Genomic DNA, 21,340 nt, shown 5'->3' on the forward strand with positions numbered 1-21,340 from the left:
ACATTAGCATCTCTCACCTCATGGGCACAATAAAAAAAACACAAAAAAAACTTGAAACGTGGGCAACAGCTGGATCCTTCTGGTAATACAGGCAGCCAGGCTCACTCTCGCCTGTGAACATTCTTGTGCGCCACTGGCTTCTGCGTCTTTGAAGGAGACATTAGACCGCAGTCCCATCTGGCTGTTCAAGTGGACGTTAAAGACGTTAACTATATCAAATGTAGGATTATTATGAAGCCAGGATGAACTTTTTAATCTTAGAATTAAAATTATTCAGGCAGGAACACAAACATAGTATACCTCACAAATGTATGTTCATATACGCATGTGCATAGATGGGGGCTTGTGCTGTCGGGATGGCAATGAAGTGACAATGTTACTGGACTGGCAAACCAAAAGCCACGGTCATGACATCATTTAACTTAAAAACATTGATAATTTGTAATTAAGCTGGGACCAGGAAAAATGCCACAAGATGCCGGATTATTGTAAAAACCCAACTGGTTCACCGATGTTCTTCAGGAAAGAAATCTTCCATGCTGACTTGGTTTGGCTACAATAATTCCAGTCTCACATTATGTTATTGACTTTCAACATCCTCTAAAATGGCAGAGCAAGGACAACTCTGTTGTAAGGAAACCGCTACAAAAATATTCAATATAAGGACTACATCAGTTTAAAGAGAAGGCCCAGTGCAACAAATCCCAGAATCACCTATGTTTCAAGATGAGTGTAAAATGTAGATTTATGTACCTGCCTCTTTGCCTGTGATCTATAAACGTATAAGCCTTTCTGCCTCTATGTGTGGCTTTCTAGTCAAAAAACATGTTCACAACAATTTGTGGAGAAAGCGGACATGAGATGACATGAATAAATGTCAAGGAATATGTTCACAGTTGCTGAAGTCCAGTCCAATTAAGAACAGATGTTTTCTAGTTGGATTTACTAATGAACCAACCAGTTAGAATAAACTACTTACACTATAGTAACTACAAGAGATGCAGTGGATCCATCTGTTTTTCTAAGGTAGAATTCAACTATAATCTCATATTCGTGCCCTGCATTAGGCTGCCCCCAGTGTATAAAAATGCAAAAGCTTAACATAACTTAACATACACTGTGGAAGCTGACAGTGGACCTGGAACATCATTCTGTTACTGCCTTCTAAAGTATATTTTATTTGTTGACTGACATTGTCACTGATGTGTTCACTGTGGAATTTTCATACAGAAGTAATACATAATTCGGAATAAAACGATTAAGGTAATGCTTTCAGCAGTAATGCGAGAGGTATAAAGTCACTGACATTATGCTTTTGTGAATATTTGATATATGGCATATTATCGTCAGACTGCTACCACACGAAATGATCACCATTTTTTAAAATTTTATAACACAATCACATCATCTTTTATCCTTATTTTGGGAGTTCAAAGAGAAAATGTTCACATATCTTAGTTATATTCAATAAGAATGTGTTAAAATTGAAGTAGTGTTTTTTTATTTCAGACCATTGCAGTTAAGAGCAACAAATTACAATTTTTTGTTTTGCCAGCTGTACTGGAATATTATACTAGACAGACTATACTGGAATAGTTTATGCTGGTCGATTTTTAGTGCACTGTAAACCTCTCCTTTTTTAAAGAAGGGTCTTCCTCCTAGCAAGGATGGGAAGATGAGTGGTTAATGTAATATGTTAAGGTAACAGCTTAGAAAACGAGAATCAGTAACAGCAGCTTGGCCAATGAGATGTTAAGCATCACATTTCTTAGTCTTTTCAACAGTGGCATTTCTGAAATGTTTAAACACTGTGATCTTTGTACACATCTTCTAAATTTTCAAAATAGCTTATGGAGACTTATTGTCTGATACCAAGTGTCGCAGCATAGTCCCAGCAGATTGCCAGGCAGAAAAGGCAAAGTTTTAAAAAAAACTAATGTTCCTTTAACTGAAGGTTGCAGCTGCATTCTTGCAACAGTCACAAATAATGGATCAATACAAGACTCCCTTAAAATATTGTTATTACCTCATCTACTTCTGTATATGGTTTTGTTCTTAGCTTTTCTCCGTTCACCTTTTTTTGGTTAAACAAAACGTGCAACATACAACTGAACAAAAACGTGTTGTTTGATCAAATATCAAAAAGATCCCACATCACACACACAAATAGTGACGAGACAATAAGCTCATTTGGGGGAGGAAGAAACTGTTTTTAAGGAGCCCACTAACTGTGATATCAAAGCAACGTTCTTTGTATTTGTTCAAAAAAAACACAAGTTTCTTTGCTGCTTTATTTTATACTCACTACTACTTGAAAGCTCTGTGAAGGGATCAATGCTAACCCCCGAGGACAGCCTGTGCACAGCGAGAAAAAGTCACTCCCCCATGCTCTCTTCAGGTCAGTTCCAAGGACCGTGTTAGCAGATACGCACCAGACCCTTAACAGCGAGCTCTGCTGCTACCAGTAATTAGCTTGGACAGCTCTGGCTCCAAGAGAGGCAGCAAGGCTACATCATAATGAGCTCAGCTGGGATTAGCAGGACAGAGCAGGGAACAGAGAGAGATGAGGCCTTCTACATCACGTATGTAGTGAGGAGATCAAACGAACACGGCTGGCTGGGTTATCCCCTCACCACCTTATTCAACAAATGAAGCACAGCAGTGTGCAAAATACAGGCTAATGAAGAGCGACACCTCCAACAGATGAGAGCCATATTAATTAACACAATTCCCCCTATCACATTATACAGTTACTGTTACCACTGCTAAACTTGTCATTGCAGCTGATAGGAAGAGACTGGCTTATTTGATGAAAGAAGTTTGCCTGTTTTATCCTTGCAAGGAATTCCTCTGTGTGACATTTAAGGCACCAGAAGATCAGACGGAAGTGATATGGCTCTGCATGTGTAAATTAGCAGAAAAAAAAGCAACTTACTTTTCAGTCAATAGCTTTCTGTGTTCCCGTTTGAAATATGCCAGTTCATTCCATACAGCATCACTGTCCTCCTGCCGAAGCTGCCACGGCTCAGCACGATGTATTTTAACTTTGCTTTTATTTCTGGCAGTTAATCCAAACCAAAAACATTGAGTTATTTAAAGTTTTTTTAAAAAATTATCCCAAAGAAAAATGCTCCACTATCATTCTCTTCCTCCCATCAATTCTAATCTTTGCAGAAATTCCCAAATCTGGCAGAATCATTTTAGTTTTTCAAATTGAAATAATCTTATAAATGATTAAAAAGCAACTGGAATGTAGCAAAAAATTGTGAAAAATTATTAGAAACAACTCTACACTTTGAGTTACAGCATTTTATAAGGTCTAAAATTTAATAGCAGGCGCCTGTTGAAATATTTAACAGGTCAATTGCAAATTCCAGAAACCACGATTTAATTTTGGCATTTCAAACTAACTAGTGAAATAGACTCCTGGTTACTCTTTGCAGAAAATGTTATTGTAACACAACTGCGTGAACTTTGCATTCGACAAATAACCGCGTTTATGAGAATACTTATTGAACGTTTCCTCTTTGCATCCAATGACAATATCAAACTAACCTAAGTCCAGAATTCTATAAATTAGTCTTGGGCTGATGATCCCCAGCCAATTTCTGAAATATGCTTATGTTCCATGACCACATCCTTGATGTCAAATTAATGCAGAATTATGTGTAGCTTTTTTGTGCTGTCAAGTTATTCCACTAAGAACTTAGTAGTTACAAGGAGAGTATTGTGCCGTCTGTCTGGGCTACATGCAAACACAACCCCAGAGGTCTTTTAATCCAGCACATCACCCATTTTCCTAACAGAATGGCTGAGACTCGCAAAGTATATGGCGAGGTCTACAAACATTTTTGTTTCCCTGACAGTCTCATTAAAAAGATATGAAGAACATTCATCATTCTTCGTTGCACAGTACTCATAATGAGGTGTGGTTCTACTGTCATTTTTTCACAGAAAATTCAGGCTTTGCCAATTGCAATATACTCCTTATCGAGCCAAAATTATCCTCCTTTGGGGTTAACAGGGTCTTTTTGGAGCTGAGCTGGCTTCAAGGTGACATATTTAGCAACGGAAGGACGGAATCGAGTCAATCCTATGTGACAACCTTGCTCGTCCAGTTCTTGAGCCAGAATAAACCCCAGGCCTCCAAGACACTGCAGATCACAGACCAGTTGCTAAGCTTTTTGGAAGGACTTAAGAGATGAACCACTTACTGGGAACAGGGATTCTCTCCACTTGTATGCGCTGTGGGTGGAACCAATGGTTGAAACAGGAGATCGAGAATTGAGGTGGAATGTTCAGGCAATTTCGCCCACAAATATACAGTCAATTCACTTTACAATCTATTCTGTGAAGCGCTTTGAGATGTCGAGAAGACGTGCAAAGCACTATATCAAATGCAAGGATATTATTATATAATGAAGTATGAGTGATAGAAGGGATAGTTAATTGGAAGATAGCATGCTGACGTCTGAGCCTATAAGGAGGAGGAGAGAGCATAGGGACTGGATGCTTCTAGTGCAAGGGTCGCAAAGGGGTGGAGCTGCCAGTATCCCGAGAACTGTGCCCCACTGAATGCCACTATGGCCCGAGGCTCTGGAACTGCCTTCCTCACTCCCTTCGCCTCGCTCCCTCCCTTCCTATTTTCAGATCTCTGCTAAAGATCTTTCTTTTCGACTGCGCCTTTGGTCACCTTCCTCCCCCTCCCCCTGGCTCGGCCGCGGGATCCGTTACTGTAAAGCGCTCTGAGACGGCGTGGAGGGCGTTATATAAATCCAAGTTGTTCTTGTTACCACCATTTTAAAACTCATGGAGGCACGATTGGACAGGAAGCTTTCTGCTGCTGAAGGTGTTCAAAGACATGGCATCAGAGAGACCATCTATGTGATAAAAGAACAGCAGTGAATCCTTCAGCAGTCAGAAGTTTCCTCACCCTCACCAGTGGCTGGCTCTGGGAAAGAGAGAGTGGGGGCCAGGTTGGCATTGGGATTCAAGTCTCCTCAATTATAAGGTGACCTTTAGGAATGAGATAGAGAATTGTTTTTAATTTAGGGTGCAGTGCCTATTCTTTATAAATGAAGATTATGTTTTAGACAATTCTAAAACTAAAGTACAGAAAGAAAAGCATTTTTTAAAAAAAAGCTACCTAAGCATGGGATTGAACTAAACAATACATTTTTAACTTGGTTAATTTCGTTTTTTTTCTAGAAATTTTCATAGTTGTTCTAAGTCCTTACAAAAAGACAGTGGTTGCTTGATTTGTAGGTGAACACCCATAAAAATACACAGTCACGGCACTATGGAGTAAAACCTGTTCAGAGGTTTGACATGTCCTCTGATGTGAAAAGTGCTTTTTCAAATACAAGGATGATTATTATTATTATTGTTTTGATGCTACTTCTAACTGTAGATGGAGAAACCCCTATTATTGTAATACTAATAATCTTTGCATTTGATATAGCGCCTTTGAGACACAATCACATCTTCGAGACGTCTCAAAGTGCTTCACAGAATAAACTGTAAAGTGAATTGACTGTATATTTTGTGGGTGAAACGTGGCAGCCAATTGCGCACAGCAGTGTCCCACAAATAGTCATGGATTGAGGTTTCCAAGAAATTATTACCCCTGGAAAAGTTATCCGCCAATTGACTAACAACCGGGTTCCTACTTACTGTACGGTAAGTACTTCCCCAACATTTCACCCTGCCAGGAATTGAACCCAGGTATCTCACTTGTGAGGCGAGTGCTCCACCACTGAGCTATGGGACTCTAGATTTAACTCATTTGCAATAAGCAAAACACAGTTGATAAAACACAGAATGCCTTCTGAAACTTGAGGTGGAATACCCAAGATAATTAAATCTGAAGAAGACATTACAAATAAAGAGGTGACTGACATATTAAATTCATTAGAAAACAAGTTTGAACAGTATGACACTTAAGAAAGTGGCCAATGAAATCAGTACTGGTGGATATAATTAGAGATTCATTGGAAACTGGACCTTGCCCAAGAATTTCATAATAGGAAATGTAACAACAATTTGCAAATTGTAGCCTGAGGAATTACAGGCGCGAATCAGAAATCTGCTGCAGAAAATATTGGTCAACAGTCTGGAAAAAGAAATAATGAAGCATTTAGAGAAATATAAAATTCTAAAAGGGAGCTAAAACATTCACAGGGATCTATGCTCGGGCCAATGCTACTTACACCACAAATAAATTATTTGAAACCGGGGAACACAAACAAGCTTTCAAAGTTTCTTAACAATCAATAAAAATATGTTCAAAACAGTTACAAACTCTACAAGGGGACACAACAACAGGTCAGGAGGTGGAAGGTTAATACACAATTTCAATGTAATTACTTGAATTACTTCAATGTAAATCAATGTAACAGTTGTGAATATGTGGAATGAACATTCAAGCTGATGCCAGCAAATTAAAGAGGGAATTAAACAGCTATTTGCTAAATACATGGATTAAGGGGTGCAAAGGATATTGTGCACTGTATGTTCCTAAACAAAACCTAAAAATGAAGTGTGATTTAACTTGAACAAAGCCTGTACATTTTTTTCAATGAAGAACAACAACAAGATTACATTTGTATAGCGCCTTTTATGTTGGGAGGACGTCCCAAGGCGCAGGACAGTGTACAGGATTTCAGAACATTAATTTCTTTAGGCAAATGGTCAACATCTAATTCTGCAAAAACATTGTGGCTACAGAAACAGTAACAAGGCGCCTCACTTGATATTTCCATCCTCCAGCTCCTTCAGTTGTTCCTTCAAAGCTCTGTGGCTTGCCTGTAACATATGTAGCCGTTCCAAACGCTGGTCGTGAACTTTCTTCAACTCTTCGTTCTCTTGGCTCTAAACAGAAAATTAAAGGAAGGAATAATTATTCAAATCATTTAAAACTGATTTTGTTTGTCAATACATTAAAAACTAGGTGAAGCCTGGAAATATAAACCAAGATTTCACAAGCATAATTTCATTACACCAAAGTGGAAAGGGTGTTATTCATATACAACTGTTCAATTGGACTGGATTAAATAAGATGTGACATTACTGAAACAGAATTATTTCAGAATAGATTCTTTTGTAGATAACCTGGAGAGAAGGGTTTGCATAAAGCTCAGGGTTTGCCAAAATAATCCAAAAGCATGGCAGTATATTCAGAAAATCGACACAAAACACCAAAGAGTACATTTGAAGTGCAATGTTTACGTTTCCAAATTGATCACAGGGATAAACTTTCATTGTCCTTCCGCCATTAAACTATTCATTAAATTGGGCAGGACAATGCATACTTACATCTAAAATTGAAAAACCACCAAAAAAAATTCATTTGACGCAGCACTGATTGGTATACAAAGTTGAAACTTCTCAAAGTGCTTCATAGGTAATTGCTGTCAAACAGTAATTGTATTGGTAGGCAAATGCAACATCATATTTACTCAAAGTAGATTCCATAAACAACCGTGAAAGAAATGACCCACATTATCTGGAAGATCGTTGGGAAGGACAACAGGAGAAATTCTCTTATTTTTCTAAATACTATTATGGGATATACCATTTACTGTTGCTTTGCAAATGTGCAACCAGCATGGACAAACATGAATATCAAAAGTCAAAGGAAAAATAAAAATTTGCTTTTGGCCAATATTTCTTACCATAATATAATGGACCCACTAAATTCACTAAATAAAAGAACAATAACATGTGATATTGCATTTGAAGGTATAACATGTATAATCATTGCAACACATTATCAGTTCATTAACTGCACATTCTTGACTCAGTTATAATACAGACACCATGTCTACAGTAGATTGGTGAAAACTGGCAGCATGGCATGATATTGCCACTTCTGTTTTGCTTTCTGTTCAAACAGAGCAGAGCTCAACAGTAATCAGTACTAATCAGTTTCTAACATTAAAAATACCAAAGCTGTCACTGAACGATCTCCAAACGTTTTGAAACTTTAAACTTGAAGTTTAAAACTTTTACTTGACACTGCCTTCAATGTACAACACCCAGTATAACACAGAAGCTGTGCGAGATTATCTCCTAAAGGTACCTCTATGTTTTCCTTAAGACAAATCGTGCTCTTTTAACTGCAGTTTCTGATGATTTGATGTAAAAAAACCAGAAGAACTGGGACAATTGTGTTGCACAGCAATGATGTCAGGCAAAATGGGAAGTTAGAGCATTGTTGAAATTATCCTTTAAGCATCACCTACATACTGTCATTACACTTTACAGTAAAAATCCTATTAAGTACTTTGAGAAGTTTCAATGTGAAAAGGCACAATGTCAAATGAAAGGATTATTATTAATTCCCAGAAACGTCCAGCACTTAATGTATTCCCGACAAGAAAATCAACTTCCCTTGTAGTTTTAACTCTTGGATATTATAAACACTTAAACCATTTTTTAATCTGTGCATTAAATGTAGGCATCTTGAAGATGACATACAGGTAGAATATTAACATTGATAATGAAGAATGAGCTGGATACCTGATTGGCAAGCAAGGCCACAAATACTGAAAATGGAGTCTTACTGCTGTATATATTACATATGAAATTGTTGTATACATTAGAGATAAAACCTCAGCTGTAATTGGCAAGTAGACCAACACATAGAAATACCAGGAAGCAGTCCAACAAATATAAATATTCTACACTTAAAATATAAAAAGGTTTGATACAGAGCACCAAAACTGACATAACCAGTTTTACAAAATCAGAGATTACTGATGAAAATCGAAGTGAGAGTTTTAAAATGTATGCTTCAGGAATAAGAAGTATTTAAACTATTAAAGAAGAAATAACACTGAATTGTATCATGTTTTCTGCCATGCTTTGGAAAATGATACAGAATCCCAATGAAAACTGGTTAATTCTGCAATACCATGCTTCTTATACTGTACACTCAAGATGAAAGTGTGATTACAATTATAATAATAATCCTTGCATTCGATATAGTACCTTATCACGTCGTTGAGACATCTCAAAGCGCTTCACAGAATATACTGTAAAGTGGATTGATTGACTGTATATTTTGTGGATTGATTGACTACAACCTTTTGGCCAATCTAGATACTTAAGATTTTTTTAAAAAATCAAATAAAGCGTTAAAGTCACGACAAAAAGTTTTCTGAGAAATTGACTTCAGTTAATATGATATTTTCAACAATCAATGTCAATTAAACTTTCCATCAAACATGACTGTCATGAAGGAAATAAACTATGTGCAAAGGTAGAATGAGAATTCTGGTTTAATGTTAAATGATCTACCTTAACTATCTAATATTCTTTACAAATACCAATTAAATAGTACAATCCACATTATTAAGTTGGAAACACATACCACAAATCAGAGATAATAGGGTAACATTTGCAGTATTTCAGAATTCTTGGCAGCATTAATTAATGTCCATTTGGTGTTTCTCCCTCTTTTAGATCCAGCATCTGTATTTTGTTTTATTTGAATCAATGTTGAATATTATTAATAAAAATAATCATTCTTGCATTTAGTATAGCACTTTCAGATCGGAAGAACTCTCAAAGAGCTTCATTAGATTCACTGTAAAGTGTAATAAATGTATTTTTGCAGACTAACTCTGCAACCAATTTGCCCACAGGAATCTCCCACAACAACAACAACAACAACAACAAGATTCCATTTATAAAGCGCCTTTCACGTCAGGAGGACGTCCCAAGGCGCTGCACAGTTGGGTCACAAACATCCCTGAAGTGAACGACCAATTTTATCTGGGGGATTGTTGGCCAAGAGAAACTCCATTCTCTTTAAATTGTTTAAATACTCAAATATTTATTTTCTATGGTTGATTTGCCGAGGAGTCAAATCAGCACTCTCCATGAGCAAAAAATATTGTTTGCTGACCAAGGAGAGTTTAACCCTCAGAGCGAATCGGTTTCTGTTTTGGCCAAGGAAAAAGAGAAAAATCTAAATTAAATTATTACAAGTAGCAAACACAAGAAACACCTCACAAACCTTAAATGGCTGGGGGGGGGGGGGGGGGGATGAGAGAGAAATCATAATCTAACTGTTCGCTATTAATTCAACCCGTATGTCTGGGTCTAAAATGTGGTGATTCATACCAGAAATCATTAAGATTCAAGATTGGAAATAGTGACTTCTTCCAATAATCAAAATTAGAGGGAAATACTGGGTATGATGTCTCACCAAGCACTTTATGAGCTCAACCCAGAAAAATGGCTAACTTCCGGGTCATTAGATCACCCCGACACCGCTTTCTGTACCAAGTGCATCAATTTTCCAACTAGCATAGGTCCACAACAGACCTATGGTATAAACAAGGCAGCATTTTATTAAAGGACATTCTATATGTCACTCCTGTAATTCCGGAAGCGAAGTCCCATGGATTGATGAGACAGTTTTGTTGACTGGAAGGCCATTTACTCGTGACTCATGTATTACCAATTTCCATAACAAATCACCATAATGTGGACACAATTATAAAGCAAATTTGCCAGGCTTCAACCCATCCAGTGTCCTTTATTTGTAACATTTAAAGGCAACATTTTGTATACTCATTTTCAATCTTCTTCTGCAAATGAAACAAAAAATTACTCACACAGCCATTCGCGAATGTTGTCCTTTGCAATGACTGAGTGGGTGGAGAACTAGGGGAGGTGGGCTCAGTCAAAGGGTGTGTGTCTCACATGCTCAATGGGCAGACAACATTGCAACTAGAAATTTAAGGTACCAAAAGGCATAAATGGCGGGTAAGTTAGTTTGATCAAATCCAAATTTATATCCCAATGGAGAAGCAAAGGAAGTAGATAGACATTGATTTTCAAATTGCTTGCATAAATAATAATCCTTACATTTGATATAGCGGCTTATCATGTCTTCAAGACATCTCAAAGTGCTTCAAAGAATACACCAGCAAGAAATCAGAAATATGTTCTGCCACAAAATCTAATGAGAGAATAAAGAATGGTTGCTGCTGTACTGTACCACTAAGAGTTGGATGAAACTAATTTTGAATTGGAGGTCTATGAAATGGTTTAAGAACAAACGGTTGGGATATTACAGGATACAGATGGTACCTATAGACGGCACTACTATACAATTTGTTTACTACCTATAATGATACAACAGCCTAAATGTCTCTTGAGAATCAAAGCATCAAGTGGAAATGGAGCGCATGAAGATCTGATTCGACACTTGAAGGAGAAGATCCTTCCCGTGGGAATGAAAGAGCAGGCAGGCACCATTTCAATTTCAAGATTTTCTGAGAACCATACTTTGCAAGGCAATTAGAAGGGAATTCTGATATTGAGAGCAAGACACCTGCCGACTCTTTTGCTCATGTATAAACTTTGTACCAGTGTATGAATGTAGCGGATCCACTTGCATTTCAAACCTTTTGGTTGTGGACTAAGTATTCTATATTTGGTCTCAATTATTAAGATTCCCTATATAGGCTAGATTTAAAACAACATGTGTTTTTTTTNGGAGGCAGGGCATAGCTTACGGGCTAGACATCTTAATGCTATTGATTTGAAATACACATATAAATAAAAATCAAGATTTGCACAAATGATTCAGTCAACAGAAGCTGTCATCTGAAATTTATGCAAATATATTTGTATAATTTGCATCATCATAATGAGCTAGTATCCATTTACACAATCCATTTACCCACTCAACCATAAGGGGACACAAGCATGTATTTTTTAATTATACTTTATAATGTTTAATATTAGTAATTTATATGAAATAATTTTACATGTGTACATATTCAGTGATTACTGAAAGTTTCAGAGTATCTTTAAATTTAATTTTGTAAAATGTATAAGTCAACTAACTCAAGGCAGTGCCTCTCCTCGTTAAGGATAAAACTGTTACTGATGTATTTAAAAATGAAAACCACTGGAATGAAATGAGAACCAACCCAAAAAAAATTTAGGAACTCTAATTTATAAAAGTCTGTAGTACAGTTAAAATAATTAATGGTATGACTACTTCTTTGATGATCTAACGACCACAGACAATGTTACAGACCCAGCAAAACTGGACATTACCTTAAGTTTGACAAGTTTCTCAAGGTTTTCAAACTTGTGTTCTGATCTCTGTAGCTTCCTCAGTTCCTCTGCTTCTCTAGCACAGCTCTTTGGAGACAAAGACCTGGAACGTTTCACAGATGGATCCTACAATGCAGATAGTGAGAAAGAAAAGGACATTTAGTTTCAGTCCTGGTAATTGAGAATACTAATAATGAATTATAAAAAATCCTATATGGAATACCAAAGGAATAACAAACTGAATTATCACAGTGTTACCACTAAAGATTTCTCTGCAACTCGCTAATGAGTATATTCATTTACATTTACATTGTTTCTTCCAGAATAATGATGTCCCATCAGGGAAGACTCAAGGGTTATAGACACAGAAATGCAAGAAACCTCATTACAAACAGAAGAAACAGGCTGGTCTAATTGCTCTACGAGGGTCCAAATTTGTATATGATCTGATTATTGCAAGCAAGTGGGAAAATGTTTTTTTTTCTGGCTTTGAAATGTTTTCACCTGAAGGAGGAAGTGTAACTCGATAAGAAAGACTAAACAAACAAAATACTCAAATCTATGTCTGCAGTACCACAAACAAGAATATGTTACTATTATTGCAGTACATCATTTTAAATCCTACATCAGTAAATTACATTTACACTTATTTTTCTTCTGAATTAACAACCCAGAGATTTGAGTTAATAAAGTAGTTAAATGCCTTGTTACATATATCATTTTGCAAACACAAGTTTTTTTTTAAGATCAGACTGGTGTCTGACGCATGTGGAAATCCATCACTGCCCTTAAGAGTATCTGTACAAGACAGAATTCACATATGCGTTCCTCCTACGCATGGAAATCTCTCTGCATTTGAAATGGAATGCAGAGTTTCCCTGGAGTTATGCCCTCTACTTACAACAAATTGTACTGAGAATCTTTCACATAGGATAGTATTGGAGCACTTCACAAAGAGAGGATCATATGCCGAGCAAGAGACTAGGGGCAGAGGAAGTGGGAGGTGGCTATAAGATGCAGCCAAAGAGGAAAATTCAGTGTAAGCAAGAGTACAGATACAATTCGGAATTACCCACTTCCAGCGAGTATTAGATGCAGGTTGGCAAGAGCTTAGGGAACCTAGAATGTGCACTGCTGGAGTTCAACCAGCTAAAACAACATAGCTTGCCATTCAGCACACTGTCTGGGAAGCTTCGCACTGCTTATCCATCTTGGACCTCCCTACCCAGCAGAGCTTTGATTTGCAGGATTAACAAAAACCAGAGTGGGAATAATGACCGCCTCCAGTGACCAGTCTGCCCTCCACATCCTGTCAACTAGCCAGACTTGCTGTTCTGAAATTAGCCTTGCCTTGGAGTACTGCAGACTTGCCTGGCTCAGAAATGGGACTATCCATTTCTGGATAGCCAGTGCTATTATTTAATACAGACATGTAAAGTAAGCAGATTATAAAACTGAAACATGTACATGTTAAGACCTACATTTTGTTCTAAAATACCATAACCAAAAACTAATGAAGCATGATTTTTACAGAAATATGGTGCAGTACAATAGTAGAAAACTTAATGGCTTTCAAGAATTACATCAATGTACACTTATATACACGTTTCCATGGCAAAACGTCATTATTATTATTATAAACGTTCACAGAAATAGATTGAGAGCCTAAATAGGGTAGGAGGTACAAGACATTGGTTTTAAGGTGTTTCAAAGCACAGAGGGAGGGTGGAGGCCAGAAGGACTTGGACTGAGTCACTTTAACTTCAAATGAAATATTATTCTATACGATAAATATTTAAATTGTAACCACAGTTCTTTTACATTTAGTTTATGGTGGATTTTATTTTAAAACAGTCAAAATAACTTCAGCTGTTTAAAGTTATGTACGAGAAATTGTGGGCAAAACCAGTGCATGTCAGAAAATCAACCTTTTAATTTTTTTTGTTCACTCGCCAACCACAGTGGTAAAGTGAATCAGATGACTGCAACAACTGATTGTTCCCGGTCGCTGCATGAATTATCCCAGGAAAAGTAAAGCCAATTGCAATAAACTCCAGGCTTCAAGTCTTCATTGGTCTGAGAAAAGATGAGGTGCTGATATAAAGGAAGGCGAGTCTAAACCACATTCACACAGAAAAACAAATACTGGGAAAACAAGACCCAGCCCCAGATAACTGCACAGCGATGTAGAGAATGGGAAATATGGTATATCTAGGATTAGAAGCAATTTTCAAGGTGAACAGTACACTTTATTTTTCTTTTCATGTGTTGCCCTGGCTGTTATACGTACCTCTCCTAAAATACTGCCTTTTTAGGACTTCGCCTGTTTTGCTCCACACCAAAGGTTAAGGTAACACAACTGTAGTAAACTACAACCCTTTAAACTATCTCAAGTTTGGTGAGAATCAGCTGGTTCGTCAAGATTGTCATTTCACAAATATCCTGCAAATTCAGTCCATTAACACCTATAATTGCAGCAGAATGTTTCTGGACTCTTATCAGGGACCTCTCCCAACTGACTGGTCACAATCTTGGTTCAGGGTTATTCCATATTCTGTTCACACACTGCTCAATATAATTACCTTGAATCCTTTGTCCAGCTAATAAGTGAAACTGCCCTTTCTTTGTCAATTTACAATCCACATCAGATCTTGTCCACTCTTAGACAAGTGTCGTCAGGCAAAGTTATTCTATTTCAGGACATGTGGTCCCACTGATTTAGCTCCTTGTCCTCGACAAAGAACAACAGTATGTGTAGCCTCTGATTATTTTTTTCTGATCATTCAATCTGAGGCATTTGTATCCTACTCCACTGTATACCTGACTATCTCCTTTTAATAACAAAGGTATCTTGCATTTCTTTAAAGATTGAGCTTGGCTTGATATACAACCAAATTTGCATTGTAAAAATTATATTTAAGTGATATTTACCAACAACAACAACAAATTTATATTTATAGAGCGCCTTTCATGTCGGGAGGATGTCCCAAAGTGCTGAACAGTCAGGTGTTGGGCCCCGAGCATTGGGGAGGGATGGTGTAGGGGTAAGGGAAGGCAGAGAGGTGGGAGGGGGACCAAAGGCATGATCGAAGAGAAGGGTCTTGAGACGAGTCTTGAAAGAGGCAAGGGAGGAAGCGAGGCGAAGGGACCGTTGGATGGAGTTCCAGAGTGTGGGGGCAGAGAGGCTGAAAGCCCGGCCACTGATGGTAGGGCAGGTTGGGCGGGAGACATGGAGCAGGCCAAAGCCCATTGAACGGAGGGAGCAGGCAGACTGGTAGGGAGTCAGCAGCTCAGAGAGTGATTAATACAAAGCAATACTGTATGTACTGTTATGAAAGGATAGCATGCACAACTCCACTAGTATCACACTACACTTAGACATAACCTTCCAAATGTTTTCCACAAGAGGCGATACAGTGTTACTACTTGGAGATTGCAAAGTATTCATCCATCATTGTTAAGCGCTCTGGGACACCACCCAGCGTGGAGGCCGGATGTTGTTATTATTACTCTATGCCAGACATAGCACGTAGATGTTGAATGACATTAGGGAATTGGATTCTGCCTAAATCAAGGTACTGGCTGCCTGAGCTTTAGGTGGACAATAAATATCCTACAACACTATTCAAAAAAATGTCAATACTCCCAGGGTCCCGGCCAAAAATCATCCAGTCATTCAACTCATTAAATATAAACCATACTCATTGGCTCCCACCAGCATCTAGTCATTGCGGGCTCTGAGCTCACTCCCAGCCTCTCTGTCAAGCTCACCCAAACAATAGGCAACCTTTGAATACGGTTCCATCCACAGCTCTACCTTTCTCCCTTACATCCAATCTCCAACCAAGACTGCTTTCCTTCACCCCCATATCGCCCTCTCCGTCTCCAATACTACCTCAAAGCAAATACTGCCAAAACCCTTATCCACACCTTTATTTCCCACCTGGATTTTTCCAATGCACTCCTCACTGGCTTTCCTAGCATCCATAAATTCAAGCTTATCCAAAACTCCTCTTCTCACTACCTGCCCTGTCTGCACCACCATTGGTGGCCAAGTATTCAGATTTTATGCCCCTAACCTCTATAACGTCTTCCATCTATCTCAATCTCCCTTTTTATCTGTCTTAATGTCTTGCCTTAAAACCTCTTCAATCATTCCTATGGTCATGCCCCCTTCACCCTCTCGGTGTCTGACCCTGTAACTCTAAATAATAATAATAATCCTTGCATTTGATGTAGCGCTTTTCACGACTTCTAGACGTCTCAAAGCACTTCACAGAATATGCTGTAAAGTGAATTGACTGTGTATTTGTGGGAAAAGTGCTCCAAGACATTATCCTGCATGAACAATGCAGGATAAATATAAATGTAAGTTGTGGGATTTTGCTGTATGCATTTGTCTACAAATGGCTAATGTGTTTGTCTATAAAAAAAAGGTACCTTACACGGCAGTAATTACCTGTGAAGAGCTTTGAGATGATTCAAAATTGAAAGCACTATAAAGAAACAAGTTCTTTTTCTTATTACAAATTTCCAATCTTATCTAAATAAATCCCCAAGCAACTACATCAACACGGATTGATTTTTAAGTTGCTTTTTTTATAAAGTCCAGCATCCTGGCCTTAACCGCACTGCTGTCAATGTGCTCCAGTTAATAATTACCCTCTGTGTAAAAAAAATTTGATCTCTCAAGACTGAATCTGCCAACATACTCAAAACAAAAAGTCAAACTGCAGAGACCCTCAAAACGCAATATGCAGTACAAGTATGTGTGAATGCTTTCCTTTAAAAGTTCGGGGGGAGTGGGGTACGAGAGAAGTACAAACTTTTAAGTGACCACTTTTGATCACCCACAAAATCATTTCCGTCTCTATTTATATTTCAGCAATACAAATCAATTCAAAGGAGAAAAATCTCAAGGTGTTTTCTGCACAATATATTTTGCCGAAAACAGCATTTTTTTGCATTGAATCAATGGTCCATTTGTTACAAGCATACAAGGCAATAAATGAGGTTTCGTGCTAATTTAATATAGACTGTTTCTTACAAGCACAAGTCATTTTATTACCAAAATAATGTTGAGAAGATGAGACTGCTGTTTCCTCTGAAGTGGTAAAAATAATTTGTTCTATTGAACTAATTTTTGAAATACATTTTAACAACAACAAATTACACTTGCATAGTGCCCTTCACATCGGAAAAATGTCCCAGGGCGCTGCACAATCAGGGGTTTTGGACTTGAGCTGGGAGTTGGGGTCAGAAGGGGAGGAGGGCGGGGGTTGGGAGGGTGGCTGAAGGCATGGTCGAAGAGGAAGATCTTCAGACTGGACTTGGAGGAGTAACAGAGGGAAGTGAGGCAGAGGGATTGCAAGATAGAGTTCCAGAGTGTGGGGACAGAGATCCTGAATGCCAATGTGGTCCGCCAATGGTAGGGCGGGAAGTGCGGGGAACCTGAAGCACACCGGTGTCCTCTGAGCGGAGGGAGCGGACGGACTGATATGGGGTTATGAGTCGAAGAGGTGGAGGGGGCGGGGGAGCAAGACCCTGGAGGGCCTTGAAGGTCAATGCTCCCAGGAACAGGGAGCTAGTGAAGCCAGGCAAGAATGGGGTGACAGGTTCCTGGAGCCTGGTGCGGAAGAGGACACAAACTGCAGTGTTCTGAATAATCTGCAGCTTGTGGAGGGAGGAGTTGGAAAGTCCAGTGAGCAGGCAGTTGGCGTAGTCAAGCCTGGATGTAATGAAAGCATTGATCAGGGTCTCAGCAGCCTGCAGTGAGAGGCAGTGGCAGAGGCGAGCAACTTTGGAGGTGTGAAAAGGCAGAAAAAATCATGGCACAAATGTGGGTTTGAAGGATAGTTGAGGGTCAAAAAGGACACCAAAGTTAAAAATAAAACTGATTTCTAATTAGAGTAAGATCAATCATAAAATGAGAAACATACATAAGACTGCTCAATTCCTCCTCAGGTTTGTCATTTCAGATCTGTCTGAAGAAGATTTGGCGAGGTGCAACTAGCTGTACATTTAAAATAATGTGATAATCAGTAAAATCAATCATTTTAACAGAACAGTGGAACCAAGAGAACAGGAACATGTTACCACAATAAAATCACCAGAGGGAGTAACATAATGATAGAAATGTAATTTCTGATCAGAAGGGGAGCATGCCAACTTTGTGTGGGTGCATTCCTCAACAACTAAAAATTAATATCCATGGCATCAAATATGGGGTGCTAGCTTCTCTCCAGACTCTTCTTCACCAAACTTAGCTAAACTTTCACCTTTTATACTCCCAAAATCAGTCCATGTGACTCTGGTAGGTAAAAGCAGAGTTCAAAGGTTATTTTGCCGAATCACAGTTCAAAGTTGAATTGTCCAATTGTATTTAGGAACTGTTCCGATCTTTGGTTCTCACCAAGGAGGAACGCAATCCAAGGATCCATTTCCTTATCTGTGACACCTTTCAGTCATAAAATATCTATGTCCTGGACCTTTTGACAACTTTCAGGTTATAAAATATATTTTCTCAACACGTAACCGCTTAGTCAGAGACACGACGGTACCTCTGTCCTAATTAATCCAAGTGCTCCGGGACACTACCCTGCATGAAGGGCACTATATAAACACAAGTTGTTGAAACCTGTATCATACTTATGGAGAAAACAACACTTTTGTCCCTTCGTTAACAACAACAAAAATTCGTACAGCACCTTCCACGTTGGGAGGATGTCCCAAGGTGCTGGAATGCTGAGAATCTGGAAAGAATAATTTTCCAAAAGAGAACGACAACAGATTAACTAGCAGTTATCAGTTCTCCTCCCACTCACAGCTCTGCTCCCACTCTAATTTTTAAAAAGTTCTACCAGCGCTGCTCAGGGTTCCAATCAGAGGAAATTTTAAGTAATAAATTTAAAGTTACAGATTTTAGGTAGCAGTCAGTATAGACTATTTAAACTTCCTGTGAAAATAACCCATTTTACAGTAATGTAGTTAATGTGTGATCCTTAATCAGTTTTGGTCTGTCTGATATAACTGAAATAGATTCTATACATTGTGTAAATTATATTCATTTAGATGAACATTAAATGCAGCTTTGAAATTGCAGGCGAGGAAACGGCAAGATGAAGTGATTCAGGGATGGAGTTCTAGAGAGTGGGGATCGAAATGTTGAAGGCCCGACCCCTGATGGTGGGGTGAGTAGGGAAAGTATGTGAACCAGACCAATATGGAGAGTATGGGCAGGTTGGTAAAATTTTAGAAGGTCACAGGATAGGCAGTGCAAGATCAGGAAGGGATTTAAAAGCGAGGCTGAGGATCTTGAACTTGATCCTCTGGAGGATGGGCATTGGAGGGGGTCGAGAATGGGAATGATAGGCTTGTGGAGCCTAGTGCAGGAGAGGATATGAGCAGCTGGAGTTCTGAATGGTCTGCATCTTGTGGAGGGAAGAGTCGGGAACTCCAGAGAGCAGAGAATTTGCATAGCCAAGCCCGGCATGATAAAGGCATGGACATGTTAAAAGCATGGAATAGGAATTTAAAAAAAGCATGAAGAAAGCTGAACTGGTTAAGGCATGGAAATAGGGTTTAAATGACAGTTGAGTTGAATAATTCTCTGAGGACCAATAATAATAATAATCCTTGCATTTGACCAAGGACAGAGTCCTGATGAACTCCTGTAGGTAAAAATTATTTTAACCCTAGTGACCTTTTCCCTTGAAAACCACAGGAGCTCAGATTCCTGCCGAGGTAATCAACGCACAATTCCAGTTATGGTATCACTCCAATCCTGAATCTGAATTAGAAAATTCAGACAGGCTATTCACCCTTAAATTGCCTGTGGCATTTTATTCAGTATTGGGCGGGTGGGTGGGTGCAGGACTAATTTCACTAGAAATGAGAACTGGTCGGAACAAACCAGATGTAAATTGGTTTGTTTGGGAGAATTGATTGGAACAAACCAGATGCAAATTGTTTGATGAATGGCATAACAACCAATCAGTTCACAATCAAGCCAGCTCCAAAACTACCAATTCCTAGCAACCTGCACAACACTTCCAGTCTGCTAAAGACCTATAACCCATACTAACAATATGCTACTTTCTTGTAGATGTGATGATATTGAGGGGTTTTAAAGTCAAGGCAAATAGCAGAGCAATAGCCAACTTGGATCTGAGAAAATCCATGAATACTGTGGAAGCCGGTTAAGCCGGTCGCATTAGGAACGGACATTTTATCCGATTTAAGAGGCGTCCAAGTTTAGCTAAAATACCATTCCCGCCCAGCAGAGGAGCTGCAGCAGTGCCATTTAATAATATGTAATGATGTTGTTTCACTTGAAGCATTGTTAACTAACCAGCTGAGGTTAAAAGACCCTTACAGAATTCAGCAAAATAGATTTAGCTTTGTGTGGCTGCAAAATACCCAGCAGAGGAGTGGCAGCGAAACTTCCTCCATTTGTGAATGGCTGGAATGTGCTGCTAATCACTATTTGACTCCTCCCATCTACATTCCAGAGTTACTTGCACTTGTATCGCGCCCTCCACACAGGGTAGGGGCGGGACTTGAAAAAGGAGAGAGGGGGCAAGGCGGAGGGATTGCGGGAGAGTGTTCATTCAGCGGCGACCAGGGAAGCATTTCGCCCGGATTAACCAGATTTTTATCCGAATTAAAAGCATATTTACAACCAGTAATACAAACGGGGCCAGAGTTTTGGTCGATTTACCCGACATCTGAGGCAAACCGGCAAAAGCAGATTCCACTGTAATACATTAAGTGCAATAACTCTCCTTCCCAAGGTTTCTTTACTTGTGTTTCATTATGGAAATAAATGTATGTGATAAGAAGATCACATACTTCTGGGCTGACTCAGTCTCAAATAGAGTCACTGTCCAGATTCACCAATTAAAGGATAGCCTCTTCAGCATGGCAGTAAGACACGTGACGCTGTACCCGAGGAAGAGTTGTTGCCTTCAGAAGACAAGAAAATGGATGAAAATATATCTTTTTAAAAAATCACAAAACAAAAACATATATGGAATTTCTAGAATGTTCAAGTCTCAGACTCACTTTTGAGAGCAGTGCAATTCCGATTACATGCAACAGAACTGAAGAAATCCAGATAGGAATCGGTCATATCTGGAGTATTTAAAGCGGGGAAAAAAAAACACATATTTCTTGATGAAAAACTTTGAAGAGTGTTGAGCACCTCTTCCAATTTCCATAATTAGTTCACCAAAAATAGTCATGCTATCTGAAGGACAAT

General features: G+C 38.7%; 1 protein-coding gene across 3 annotated transcripts in view; it reads right to left on the reverse strand.

Annotated features, from left to right (window-relative positions):
• The window catches only part of cntln (centlein, centrosomal protein), a 187,097-nt gene that overhangs the window by 108,047 nt on the left and 57,710 nt on the right, over positions 1-21,340 (reverse strand). For 2 of the 3 annotated variants that reach the window (XM_042333048.1, XM_042333041.1), the window contains exons 11-13: positions 12,082-12,207; positions 6,749-6,870; positions 2,936-3,058 (exon numbers count right to left, since the gene is read on the reverse strand). In XM_042333048.1, the coding sequence (XP_042188982.1) occupies positions 2,936-3,058; positions 6,749-6,870; positions 12,082-12,207 (371 nt within the window). The remainder of the gene's footprint in view (positions 1-2,935; positions 3,059-6,748; positions 6,871-12,081; positions 12,208-21,340) is intronic. The other variant, XM_042333055.1, reaches the window with a different exon arrangement.

Source organism: Callorhinchus milii, unplaced genomic scaffold, assembly GCF_018977255.1.
Source record: "Callorhinchus milii isolate IMCB2004 unplaced genomic scaffold, IMCB_Cmil_1.0 Scaffold1, whole genome shotgun sequence".
In the NCBI taxonomy this organism is placed as follows: Eukaryota; Metazoa; Chordata; class Chondrichthyes; order Chimaeriformes; family Callorhinchidae; genus Callorhinchus; species Callorhinchus milii.